This window comes from Petaurus breviceps, unplaced genomic scaffold (assembly GCF_028583685.1).
Source record: "Petaurus breviceps papuanus isolate PSGF00001 unplaced genomic scaffold, PetGlider_PUasm1.0 174, whole genome shotgun sequence".
In the NCBI taxonomy this organism is placed as follows: Eukaryota; Metazoa; Chordata; class Mammalia; order Diprotodontia; family Petauridae; genus Petaurus; species Petaurus breviceps.
The window spans coordinates 50,728,141-50,742,645 of record NW_027185761.1 but is presented as its reverse complement, the minus strand read 5'-3'; the positions used below and the strand labels follow the sequence as shown (position 1 = coordinate 50,742,645).

General features: G+C 40.8%; 1 protein-coding gene across 1 annotated transcript in view; it reads left to right on the top strand.

The window, feature by feature from the left end:
• The first annotated feature begins 521 nt into the window (after positions 1-521).
• CUNH3orf49 (chromosome unknown C3orf49 homolog) overlaps positions 522-14,505 on the top strand; it is a 30,377-nt gene continuing 16,393 nt past the window's right edge. The window contains exons 1-4 of the mRNA XM_069084563.1: positions 522-575; positions 1,322-1,407; positions 5,510-5,832; positions 7,558-7,682. Of these exons, the coding sequence (XP_068940664.1) occupies positions 522-575; positions 1,322-1,407; positions 5,510-5,832; positions 7,558-7,682 (588 nt within the window). The remainder of the gene's footprint in view (positions 576-1,321; positions 1,408-5,509; positions 5,833-7,557; positions 7,683-14,505) is intronic.

Genomic DNA, 14,505 nt, shown 5'->3' with positions numbered 1-14,505 from the left:
TAATATGGCTTTGCTCGTAGAACACAGTGCCTTCTTTGATATGGACGAGTCATACTGTGTGGCCCTGTGCCCGTGTCTCCCATAACTCCCATTTGATATCAAAGTACTTCAGACACTTCTTGAGAATGTCCTCGTATTGCATCTTCTGACCTCCATGTGAGTACTGGCTTGTGTGAGCTCTCTGTAAAATAGTCTTTTAGGCATAAGTATGTTTGAAATTTGAGCAACATGACCAGTCCCTTGGGGTTGCACTCTCTGCAGTACAGTTTGAATACTCAGCACCTCAGCTCAAGGAAGGACGTCGGCCGGTGTCTGGTACCTTATCTTGCAGGGTGACCTTTAGACTCCCTAAGACAATTCAGATGGAAGGGGCTGGTTTTGTGCCATGGTTCAGGTTTCAGGGGCATACAGCAATGAGGTCGGCACAATGACTCTGCAGGCCTTCAGTTTGGTAGGCACCCTAATACCTCTTCCCTCCCACACTTTCTTTTGGAGTCTGCCAAACACTGAGCTCTGACAACATGCACAACAACACGTGCATCTATGTGCACATTCCTGGAGCGTGTGCTGCCGAGGTAAGTGAGTTTATCTACAATATTCAAAATATTTCCATTTGCTATCATCAATGCTTCCACAAATGGACTGTGGAGAACCTCTGCCGCCTTGGTGTTCATTATTAGGCCAAAATTAGCATGAGTGGCAGAGAATCAATCCATACTTTGTTGAAATATGCCATCGTTCTCTCCCTGACAAACTTACATTCCTATCTTTACTATGTATTTCCATCAGCAGCAAAACTATGTATTTTAGGCAACAGAAAAGACTTCCAACTCTCTATCCTGAAATTTATAGTTCATTTTCCCTCAAGAACTCAAATATGCTCATTATTATTCTGGTGGAATAATAAGAAATTACTAATTTGCGCAATTATTTTAATATTGGCCCAAATGGAAATAATTTGAAAATCATGACACAGAGGTCACCATTTTTCTACCCTCATCATTTGTGGAGAAATTTACCACACACATTTAGAAATAGACCAAGGAATGTCCCATGTCTCTGACAAGTGCATCAGTCTCAGCCTCTGGGAATGCTAAATACTATCCCTACCCAGAAATAATGCATGTAACACTTGCAAAGGTAATCAGAGGAGAGCCTATGAAATTCCTAAAGGCTGTTTGAGCAAAGACAAGCCAGGAGATGAAATGGGCCCCTTTGTCCTTATGCTGAAAAGTGTATAAATACACCAGCCTCAGAAAGCTAGCACACCTCTTCAGTAGCAATGTATCAGTTTCCAAGGTATTTTTCTGAATCTTTTAAGACTGTTTATGGAAAAGGGCGGCAACCTAGGAGTTTTCCACCAACCAAAAGAAAACATGAGCCCCTCAAAAGAAAAGGAATTGAAAGGTGAGTAATCAGAATGTCTTTCTCTTAAAGATAACAAATGAATGTGTTTTCTTAACCCTTTCATTATGTGGTATAGATTATGAATCATACTTGTTGAAAGAGTCCTAACTTCTTCTTGTTACATGTTAGCACTTTAATAGTAAGGAAGAAAAATGTATGCTATTTAATATTGCAGGAAGTATAGAGACCTACCCCAACAAGTCAATGGATCTGTGATGTGTATGCCCTTCAGGGATGCAACAAGAAGATAAAGACAGAGATGGAGAGAAATAGCAAGAGACAGAAAGACAGAGACAGACAGGGACAAAGAAGTGGAGAGAGGGGGAAGAGAGAGAGGGAGAGAAATAGAGAGAGGGAGCAAGACAGTGGAAAAAACCCTAATTTAGGAGTTGAGGATTTGGATTCAAATCCTGCTTCTGACACCTCCCTGTTCCAGACCACTGAGGGGGTTGGGTCAGATGATCTCCCAGTTCCCTTCCTATTATAAATCTATGAACCTCTTAACTTTTTGTGTCTGAGATAGGTCTCAGGCCCTATAAGTAAAATCCCATCATTTCCTCCCTAAACTCTGGTTTTTATTCTATGATTGGGAATGAAGGAAAAACATTGGCACTGAGATATGTAATCCACAAGATTCTGAGTCCAAGATTACCATTTCAACAACTCTGATTAGTCACCATTCAGTGTGACACTATAACCAAATGCTTTTTCATCAGTTTCTCTGAAAAGTTTAGGGGTGTGTGTCTGTGTGTGTATATGTGCGTGCGTGTGTGTGCGTGCGTGTGTGTGTATGTGGCTGATGTAATACGTAGCACTCGTCTCTCATCTTGCTCTGCCTCTCTATGTAACATTTTAAAACTCCATCATGTAACTGTCATTCCTTGCCGAGTCCCAAGCCATGGAAGACAGACAAAAGCATCATCGGTGACCCATGAGAAAGCTAAACAGTATCTCTCCCCTGAAATGATGCATGTAACACTTTCAAGCTTCTCCTCAAATACTGTATTTGAACTTCAAAAGTCAGTCTGGTCGTTCTAAACAACCTGCTGTCTTCTCATCCCTGAAGACTGCTCCTTGACCCTCCTAGAAACCTTCATGAGGGAGATTTCAGACAAGTAAGATCTTTTCATGAGGACCAGAGCACGAAGGAAGCAACAATTAACTTTTATGGGGAGTTGTCCATAAATATTTTAGTGTTTTCATTGCTTTGCTAAGAAATAGCAATATGCTCCTTGGGACAAATATTATTGCAAGCAAAATAAGCTAACTACTGGGCGAGATATTAAAATAGGAAATGCAAATTTAAGAATAGTACCATTAAAATTGCTTTCAGAGAGTGATGGCACTAATTTTTTTTTTCCCTTGGATCTTCAAGAAAAAAATTTCAGACAGGGTCCCCTTTCCATTTTTGAACTGAAAGACCCAGAGGTTGCCAGTGAAGGATGCAATTCCTACTCCCCTGGCCACCCTTACAACACAGGGACAGTTTGTTAGGCCTCTGGAAAGATAAAAGGAGGCACCTGGCAGAAGCTGTCTCCTTGTTCTCAAATGACATTGGTACTTTATGCAGCTCCAAACATCATAAGCAATTGAGTTCAAATTTAAAGACTTGACTGAAATAGTAAAAGCTAGCATTTATATCATGCTTTAAAGTTTGCAAAGCACTTTACATGTTATCTCAAAACAATAGGGGGCATTATCATCTCCATTTTACAGATGCAGAAGTAGAGGTTGTGAAACATTAAATGACATATCCAGGGTCATCCAGGCAGTGTCTGAAGCTAGATTTGAACTGAAGTCTTCCTGCCCCCAAGTCAAGCTCTGTCTTCACTCTATCCTCTAAACTGCTTTATTTTTCCGTAGCTGAAATGGGCAATATATTTCAGTCTAGAAGGGACCCTAAAGGTCCCTGAGTCCAACCATTCCACTTAACATATGAGAAACCAAGGCTCAGTGACTTGCCAGGTCAGTCAGGTAGCTAGTACTCTTGTGTAAGGCAGAATCTGAACCCTGGCTATCCTGGCTCCAAACTGGCACTCTATGCCACCACGATGACCCTACGTATTCTTTGTTGAATCAGTAGAATCTGTGAGTAAGATGAGTCTCCCATCCCAACTCTACCACTGTGATTCTGTCCTCTTTTTGGGTCTGATCAACCTCAACCTCCAGGTGTCTGGTTTTATTGTGGAGATTAGAGGTAGAAAAAAAAATGGGTGTGAAGGTTAATTTTTCAAATGAGTGTCTTTGATTATAGAGTCCTTGGCAGGTTGAAGAAACACCATGAGGCATGGATTATATTACTCTATCTGGGTGTGTATCTCAAATGTTTCCTACTAATAGAATATAAGCTCGTTGAGGTCAGAGACTTTGTTTTTTTGTCTCCATATTCCCCTGGTACATGGTAAGCATTTAACAAATGCTTATTGAATGGATGAATAAATGATACATAAAGTGTTTTGCAAACTTGAAAGTGTTAAATGTTACTATTGCTACTACCACCAAATATTTGTAAATTAATATTCATAAAGCACTTAGTATAGTGCCTGAAACATAGTAGACATAAATGCTTATTCCTTCCCTTTCCCCCATTATCACTAACCGCTGCTGTTCCTACTGAGCTGAGGAAAGTGAGAGGGATACATGGAGAAATTTAAATGACATTTTTAAGTATATCAGTAAAAATGTATTCTAAGAAATATTATCACCAGGCATGTAGGAGGCATTAGGCAAATCGCTTGGCACCAAAGAACCTGTTTCCTCCTCAGTCACATGAAGATGCAAACCCAGATGTTTCCTTCAAACCTTTCTAGCTCTGTTGGGAGGATCGAATGAGATAACATGTTGGTTGGCTGTTGTCTTTCGTTCTCGAAGAGGACCAAAAATGACATCATTATGCTAGAGTCAAGTTTCAGTGTTTCCGGCTGCTACTGATCAGACCAGTACAGGCTCAGAAGGCTCTCCCATAGGTCAGGCACAAATAGTCCTTGGGAACATTTGGGGTAGATACTCTCAACTTGTGCATCTTGCATTTCCTTTGAGCTGTCGATTCTGCTTTGCTCACCTTCTCTGATGTGGGCATGCTAGGCAGGGCAGGCCTGTGCCAGTGTCTCCCATGTCACACAATCAATTCCAAAGTTCTTTATTTTGTGCTTTTTTGGATGGCAATTGGGGTTAAGTAACTTGCCCAAAGTCACACGGCTAGTTTTTGTGTGTGTGTTAAGTGTCTGAGAACAGATCTGAACTCAGGTCCTCCTGGCTCCAGGGCCAGTGCTCTACTCACTGCACCACCTAGCCGCCCCAATTCCAAAGTTCTTGAGAGAGACCGTGAGAGTGTCCTTGTATTGCCACCATGCAAGCACTCACCCTGTGTGAGTTCTCCATAAACATCTTTTTGGCAAGGGTACAATTTGCATTCAAACAAGCTGGCCATCCCATTGGAGTTGTACTCTCTGCAGCAGAGTCTGAAAGCTTGGCAGTTTAGTTCAAGAAAGGACCTCAGTGTCTGGTACCTCATCCTACCAGGTGATCTTCAGAATCTTCCTAACACAATTCAGATGGAAGCAATTCGATTTCCTGGCCTGGTGCTGCTGGACTGTCCAGGTTTCACCGGCCTACAACAATGAGGTCAGCACAGCAACTCTGTAGACCTTCAGTTTGCTAGACAAACTAATACCTCTTCTCTCCTACACTTTCACCAGGAGCCTCCCAAACACTGAGCTGGTTCCTGGAAAGTACTTTGCAATCCTTAAATCATCACATAAATAACTAGTTAACTCGTTGTCCTGAAATTCTACTTTTACGGGTCCTATAGGCCCTAACTGGATGGTTGCCATGCCTGTAACTGACCACATATGCCTGGATCTATATAAAACCAAACAGTTGCTTAAACAAACAAAAACATCCATGAATCAATCACCTGGTTATCTACAAATGTCCAAATGACTGATTAAATTGACCTTTTTTTCCCTTGCTGTGTTAATTCAGTGGGCCATTTGTGTGGGTACTGGGTAGATGTGGTCAACCCTTGAAAGTTTGTTTTCATGATTTTTCAAATTTTATTTACTTAAAGGACCTTAATTACAGTTATCCTCTCTTTGCTAAGGTGGCATAGAGCTGTGTCTACCAACCTAGTTAAACAAAATGTACTGGTGCCCAAAGAGGAATCTTCCAGTGGGAGCGACCTAGAATCACAACAAAGTCCAGAAAATAAGAAGAAGAATTTTATGAAGAAAATAAAGACGGCTTTCAGGAGAACACTGCCTGAGCATTACAGAATCAAAGTAGCAAGGTCCCATAAGAGTGGCCCCTCCAACCACAAGGAAGCTCTCTTTTCAAACACTCAGAGTCTCCTTCCTAGAATCACCAAGGAGAGGCCGTCTCACAAATTATTTGCCAAGCCCCAAATAGGAAAACTTCCACAGAATGGTAACTAATGGAATGGACATTTGTATAGAGGGGGGAGGCCAGGGAAGGGGAGGGTGGTGGGGCAACGAAATGAAGTGGAAAGAATGGTGGGTTTGGAATTAGAGGATGAAGGTCCCTGCTCTACTCACTTACAACCAACACAATTTTGGACAAGTCTCTTTCCCTCAATGGACCTCAGTTTCCTCATCTGTAAAAGGAAGGGGCTGACTTAGCTGACCCCTGATGTCTCTTCCAGGGAAGAAAGGAAGGAAGGAAGGAAGGAAGGAAGGAAGGAAGGAAGGAAGGAAGGAAGGAAGGAAGGAAGGAAGGAAGGAAGGAAGGAAGGAGGAAAGGAAAGATGAAGGGAAGAAAAGAAGGAAATCCCTTATAGTATCTTAGCATGTGCAGGGAGTCCTCATCGAGTAAACTAGAAACCATGTCTGTCTGTCTATTTGTCTGTCTTACTCTCTGTCTATGTCAGTGTGTGTCTATATGTGTTTGTTTTATAAATAAATCTGGTGTTTTTCAGTTGACTGATTACTTTTTCAAACAAACCCACTCTACTGGAAAAAAAAAAAAGCAGTCACTAACACAGGCATCCAAGAATCTTGTAATAACCTGGCATGGATTGACCTGTACATTTCTATTGAAAACAACAATGACAAAGAAAACACGCCATTAATCTGACTTACCTAGACATAGGGAACAGGGGGAAGGTGAGAGGTCAGGAACAAAGGGAGAGCTGATTTCTTCTCTGACTTCCTTTAAGCTCTGAGTAGCTTTAATTTCTTGCTCTTAGTCAGTGAGTAATATTGAAACCATTTTCTCTACTGCATCAATAACAATTTACTGCCTGAAATCCATCTCAATCAACTAGAAACCCTCTGACATATTCTTGCCTTCCCTGTAAGATGAGCTATAACCTTTTCTTCATCTTCAGTTACAGGATCAGGCTTCAAAGTCATAGCTCGAAGAGATGACTACTCCATTGTGAATTGGTTTCCATAGAAGCTTTGGTGACAAAAAAAATAAGGACATAGGAGAGAAGAAAAGGCTGATTCAGGAAAATCTACCTCCACCAAAGGGGTCATCATTAGTGACTTCTGAAGTGTTTTTTTTTTTTCAAGCAAGAGAACTTCTTAATTTCTCTCTCAAGTCCTGTTCTAATAGCTCTCTCTACAGTGAAGGATGGTTGTGATTTTTGTTTGTTTATTTGTTTGTTTTAAGGCAGAAAAGCTTTTGAGCACAAGCCTGGTAATGAGCTATCTTGACTTATCATGGAAGGGTCAGGCTTGCTAAATTCAGAGTGGCTCATCTGTGAGTGAAACTTGACTGCTCGGTGATAAATTTTTTTGTGCACAGCAACTCATAAAGACTATCTATTAAGCTGTCGAGGGGTTATAGTTTTCACTGATAAAGGAATTGTCCACATCAATGAAACCAGAGATTCACATAGGACCACAGGAAGAGACATGAGATATTATCTAATCTAAGCCCCTTATTTTACAGAGGGGAAACTGAGGCTCACTGAAGCTAAGTGACTTGTCTAAGATCACACAGCAAGTAAGTGACAAGAGTCACAATTTGAACTCTGGCTTTCTGACTGCAAATCCAATATACTTCTCACTAGAAACTCTTCTAACCCTAATTATGACTTCTGAATATTAGTGAATGAACAAAAATGTCTGGTGTAAATGAAACATTCATATTCATGATCCACATCCACTTTTTCTCCCTTTCTTAAAGCAACTATTCAACTGGATGTTGTAGAAGCAGAAACTGAAGAGATTACTGGGGGAAATACCCTTGTTCGAGCCAGAAGGACAACAAAGCGGCTCTCTGTGACCTCCCTACCTTCTGGACTTCAAAAGGTAAAATGATCCCACGATCACAGAAGCTAGAGTTGGAGGGGAAAATAGAGACCATCTAGAGTTGTCTAAATTCTAGGCCAGCTCACATCCAAAAATGAATCCCCCCCTCACCCCCAGCACACCGGAAAAGGGGTCGGACAGTCTCTGCTTGAATACCTCTAATAAAGAGAACCCACAGCTTTGTGGCAGCTCTAATCATTGGGACATTTAACAGAAAAACAAAACTACATTTGACTCTTTGAACTTCCTGCCCATTTCTCCTGGTTCTGTCCTCTGGAACCACATAAAACAACATGAATCCTTTGTCACTCATCTGCCATCTTCTCTTTTCCAGGCTAAACTGTTGAAGGGAGTGGTCACTTGCCCTCAAAGCTTCCCTTCCATCATTTCTACTAACAAGTTCCTTTTTGCTAGTGAAAAACAACCCCTTTGTTGGTTCCTACACCATTTTGAAGAATGTCATTGTCATTAAAGTAAGTTGAGAATTGATTAGCCTTTGTCAGGGAACTCTAGCAGATATCTGAATAATGATGTCTCTCATCACTATTTTATCCTGGCTCTGTGCCAGGGTGTTATTGCCTACATTTTGGGGATCTGTGTATAGACATTTGAGGCCATGAATTTTAGAGCTGGCTCAATTCTTAGATTTTTTTTTCCTCTGTGATTGAATGGCTCAATTTTGATTCTTCTTCCTTCATTGTAGCTATGCTAGGATCCACATGGAAAGTTTTTCTCCTCACTTATCCTTTCCTGTTTAAAGCCTTTCCATTTGATTTCTCAGACAACCAGAAGATATTTTCTTACCAGCCTGTTAGAAATACTCTGTCCCTGACCAGAAACTATGATGTTTGTGTTTTAACCATGGTACAAAAGCCTAAATACCCATCCTCAGGAAACAACTTCTTAGCCAGCTGTTCAATGCCCAAATAAATGTTTCTCTTTGCCTTCAATGGGCAACAGTGGCGGGGGGGGGGGAGAGAATCAGTCCCCTGAAGTCTTCAGGGGCTTGCACAATTGGCACATTTGGCAATAGCTTTAATGTTTTTTCTAACTATCATTTATGCCTATGTGAATCACCAGAAAATCCCTTTTGATAAGCCTTCCAAGTTTCTCTGCTGTTTTGGATACTTGTCCCCAACACAGAGGAGAAATGTCCATTGTCGTTATCAGGGTGACAATGCCCCTGTGTGAGAACATCATTGACAATCACTGTGCTTCACTTTATTCACTTCTTTGACCCTTCCTAGATGGTCTTTCATTTGGAACACTCTGGCTCAATTCTATCATTCCTTAGAACACAATCATCTTTTGCTTCCTCAAAGCATCCAGTTCTGTCCTCTTCAAGCAGAACCTCAAATCTGTTTTTAAGTTCTAAGTATAACCAGACAACTTTCTTCTTGCTTGCCCCAGATCCCTTTTTTCTCATTTAATCTCCACTTCAACCCCTATCAATATGTGTGAAGTGTGGAGTCCCTTTACTGCTTCCAGAAGGGAACTTCATCTACAATTAGAACGTAAGTAACAAACACTTGACTGTGTCAGAAATATACACACTGCTCATTCAATGAGTCATTGCAAAATTCTTCCTGCTCTCCATGTAGACTTTGATTTTCAGCCTTGGCTTTTGGATGGTTTTTTTTTTCAACTGCTTGTGGCTTTGTATACTTCATCTCAAATTCTTTCAGTAATTTCCACAGGTAATTATCACCTCAATGACTTGATGTCCCCACCTAACTTTCTAACCTTAGTCTCAAGGAAAACTCCACAAAGACACCTCACCTCCCTTCCCTCCAACTTTCTGTCCACTTTAACAACCATCAATTTACTCTACCAATCTGGCTTAATCTCCTTTTTTCTACCTATCTTTTCTTCCTTACTCTTGCCTTGCCCACTATCTTCTCCATTTCTTTCTTATTGAGCTTTCTTCCCCAATCCATTTTAATCCTTTAGTCATTCTTTCTTTCAACCTTCTCTCAAAGAATCTGGGAGTATAATATGCTCCTGCATCATAGAATTTAAAAGTTGAAAGAACCCTCAGTAGCTGTCTGTTGCAACTCATTAATGAAATGAATTCTCATTATACTCTACCTGACACATGTTTTTCCAGTTCCTCCCTTGACTTTGAAGGAAGGAAAACCTCTTGCCTATAAAGACAGATCATTAGCTTTTTGCAAGACTCTAATTGTTGGATATGTTTTTCCTGATAGGTCTAAATTCGCTTTTTAAAATAACCTCCACCCATTATTACTGGTTCTTCCATTTAAGAACAGAACAAATCTAATAAAACAGAATAAATGTCATCCCTTCTCACACTACAGCCCTTCAAATATTTGACATAGTAATCAAGTCCCCACTAAGAGTCCTATTCTATCAGTCCCCACTGAGTGTTCTCTTCTCCAGGCTAAATATATCTACTTTCTTGGATTAGAGTAGCTAGGTGGCACAGTGGTTAGAGCACTGGGCCTAGAGTCAGGAAGACCTGAGGTCAAATGTGCCCTCGAATTCTTAATTACTAGCTGTGTGAACAAGTCACTTCACCATCATTTGCCTTCATTTTCTCAAATGTAAAATGGTGTTAATGATAGCATCCCCCTCCCATAGTTGTTCTGAAAATGAAATGAGATAAATATTTGTGAAGCATTTAGCACAGTATCTGGTGCATTGTAGGTGCTTAATGCCTGTTTCCTCTCCTTCCTCCATGAAGTCCAAACCGTTTTCATAAGAATACCACAACATTATCTGCCCATTAAATTACTCCTCCCTCTTCCAACTACATATAAGTGTGAAGTCAAATGTTCTTCATACTCTTCAATCAAAACAACCTATCAAAGCAAACTGAAGGCAGAATCAGACATGAGAATTCAACTGTCTTCTATTAAACCAGACATTAAGAGATTTGCAAAAATATGGAAAATAATGCTATCTCACTCACTTTTTTGTTTGTGAAAATATAGATTTTTTTTTCATGAAATACATTATTTCTGTTAAGACAAAAATGCTTGTACTGTTATTTTAAAGGAACAAATACCTTTAAAATGTATCATCTTTCACTTCTACTATGATAAATAGCAATAGAACCCACATAAACCAAAGCTTTGTGGGTTCCTCAATAATTTTGAGGAGTGTGAAGGGGTCCTGAGACCTACTACCCTAAGACATGCCCATCCAGAGTCACAGTTCATTCATGATAATAGCTACCCGAGAGGTCAAATTTGCCCACTTGCCTTAGCACCTCTGGGTCACCCTGCTTGTTGCCTAAGCTTTGGGCACTTGTGTATGGACATTTCAGGCCATGAGTGTTACTGTATTCACCCTTATGGGGTTTTGTCTATTCACAACCACTCTTTCTTCCTTCATTGCAGCTACTCTTATAGTAATTTAGCTTGGAAGATATGCAGAAGAAGCCTTCTCCTTCTCCCATCCTTTTTAAAGTCTTTCTAATCAGATTTGGAAAACACCCAACAAATGCATTCTTACTAGCCTTTCCTTCAGGAATCTGGCCTAATTTTTAAGCCATGGTCCAGAAGTTCAAATTCCATTCTCAGATACCTCATTATCTTATTCAGCTGTTTAGTTCCAAAATTCATTTTTTTTCTTCCTATGTCCCTTTCTCGATGAACAACATCGAGAAAATCACAACCTATTCCTCTGTGGTCTTCAATTTCTTACTCAAAACTTCCTAATCTCAGGCAATACTTGTTTAGGTTCCTCCTGGCTGCACCATATGTGTCCACACTCCAGTTGTGAGTGATTGTATTGGTCTTGATAAGTTTGAAGATGCTCTCCGTTCTGTTTAGATACATGGCCCAGGGAGACAACATCTCAGCTGTGGCTCCTCAGATCAACCAATAATAGCTGCCATAGCGGGCAATCACCAACTTCTCTTCCTTTCTTCTTCCTCTGGCTCATACTGGACGGTATCTTCCATGATAGAGCTTCTGGGGTTCTATTAGACATTTCTTTTTTTTTTTAAGCAATCCAGGTTAAGTAACTTGCTCAAGGTTACACAGCCAGTTATTTCTGGGTGGGTGCTAAGTGTTTGAGCCCGGATTCGATCCCCAGGTCATCCCGACACTGGAGCCGGTGCCCTTACTCGCTGAGCCACCTGGCCTCCCCTAAGAAATTGGGGTTAAGTAACTTGCTCAAGGTTACACGGCCAGGTGTTTCTGAGTGGGTGCTAAGTGTCTGAGCCCGGGATTCGATCTCCAGGTTGTCCCAACACTGGAGCCGGTGCTCTGACTCGCTGTGCTACCTGGCCGCCCCTATTAGACATTTCTTGAAGGCACAAGTAGCTTCTTCCTGCTCAGAGCACCTGGCTACCTTCTCTTGAGGAAGAAGAGCCTTCAATCTGTCTTTAATTCTCCTTGCAGCACCGCTGTGCTTTCCTTCCTCCTTCTCTTCTGTGTGTCACTCTCTGGCACTCCCTCTCTTCAGATTGCCTCTTCTCCTCCCCCCACCATTTTTTCCAAGTTGAAGCCTTACTTTTGTTTCCTCAAAGAACCCTTTGAAGCATTCAAGTCTCCATTTTCTCCTCTAGTTGGGAGATAAACCTATATTTGCAATACTGACGGCAGTCACTTGTCTGCAGCAGAAATACAAAAATCACATATTGGAGGCAAATCACAGTAAAAACGTTCTCCTCTTTTCCATACTACTTGAGATTTTTCAACCTTGTTTTAAAAATAAACACCTGTTAATATAATATTAGTAAATATCTTTTAACGTTATTTTAAATATGTTTATTCTGCAACACAGAAGCACTGAATTAAAACTTTAATAGCCAATTAATGCTTTCTGATAACTACTATCATTCACTTTCCTTAGTCTCAAAACCTCAGCTTCACTCACCTTCCCTTCAGTCTTCTTCCAGTTTCCAGTCCATTTTGCCAGTGTGCCCCACCCACCAATTTAATCTACCAACTTGGTTTGCCCTTGAATTGTTCCACTTACTTTTTTTTCACTGTCTTGTCTTGCCAACTTACTTTCTCCCTTACACCCCCTTGAGTTTTTTACTTCCTTAGTACTTTTATATCCTCATTAATTGTCCTTGATTCAGTTATTCTTTAACCCCAATTATAAAATTGAGATCAGTATCTGGGTCTGAGATCTCTCATCCTTTCAGTTTCTTCCAAACTTCTCAAAAGTCTCCTCTTCAGATTTAATCTCTGGTCTCCTTCACAAGACCAAATTTCTCCAACTGCTTACACAAAAGTCTTTTTTCCTTTTATTCAGCTCTTATTTTCCTATCTTCTCCATATCCTTCTCCCAAGACCCTCTTCAATAAAAACCAGAAATTAATTAATGTGACCTTAGGACAAAAGGGCTTTCAAAGACCTTTTGGATCTGGAGCAATCTAACATGCCATTTTAGGAGTTTCTTTAATACCAAAAGATGATTATATCTCAAATGACAAATAAAGCCAAAGATAGCATTTGCTTTGGTTTTTGGTTGGGGGGTTTTTTTGGTCTACTATGTCAAACTGTTGATTCACTTTAAGTCCAGTAGCTCTATCTCCCAGTTCTCTTTCACAGGATTTCACAGGTCTAACCATACCTCCCATAAGTGCAAACTCAAGTAGAAGCTAAATAATCTCACTTATTTGGGGTGAATGGGGTATTCAAGGGAGACTAGCACCTCTAGCGTGAGAGCTCAATGACCCTTTCCAGGGCTGCATCCAACTCACACCTGAGGCTCCAAGAAGCTGTAGCATGTATAGAAGCTTTACCCCAGGAAAATTCTCAACAGATGAGCTAAATTGGGCAGAGGATAACTGGGAGTCCTCAGACCCATTGGTGACTGAAGAGAATGTCTACCCCAAGCAAGTGAAGACTTTCCCCCAGAGGAATTGGTGGATGAGAACAATTTTTTCCAAGGGCCACGAAGGAAGAGGGAGCAAGCATTGTGCTTAGAACTTGATCAGACATTAAAGATGCCAAGGTCATCCACTGCATCCTGGGCCATTGTCAGCCATACTGACTTTTGTCTTGTTGTTAGAGTTGGATGACTCTGGGAAGAGAGTGAGGGTGATGACTTTGCATGACTCTGACTCACTTAAATCCAATTCACCCCATGATCACTTGTCCTTTTGGAAAATGAAGGTTCACCACCATCACCAATATATTTCTATCTAACTATCTAACTAACATCAAAGAAAGACAACTGGTAGTGTTAATCCATGATGGCTCAGATGCTGTACGCGTCATGCATATTTGAAAGTAGATGCAGTAAAGGGTAGACTAAAGGACCTAAGAGATCTTTAATGTGAAGAAGAGAAGTCTGGGGGTGGGGCAGGAGCAAGGAGAGAGACATGAGAGCTGCCTGCAAGATGTGAAGATCTGTCATATGAAACAGAGATTAGATTTTTTTTGTTACTGGTTCCAAGAAGACAAAACTAAGAGCATTGGGAAAAGTTAAACAGAAGCAAATTTAGACTTGAAATGAAGACAAATTTCCTATTGAAGCCACCCCAAAGCAGGAGGGGCTGCACTAGAGGACCATAGTTCCCTTCCCCCCACTGGAGGTTGTCAAGACAAAACTGGTCATCGGTGAGGATATTGTCAGGAGGATTCTGGTTCAAGTGTGGGTTAGACAAGATGTCCTCTGAGGTCCCTTCCAACTCCACTAATTCTGTGATTTTACAGAAGCAGCCGAGGATAGCAGATAGAATGCTGTGATTGGGATCAGAGAGTCCTGGGTTCAAGTCCCATTATAGATAGACAGAGGATAGGTAAATTGATAGATAGGTAGGTGGATAGATAGGTAGATAGTAAGTAGATAGATAGATAGATAGATAGATAGATAGATAGATAGATAGATAGATAGA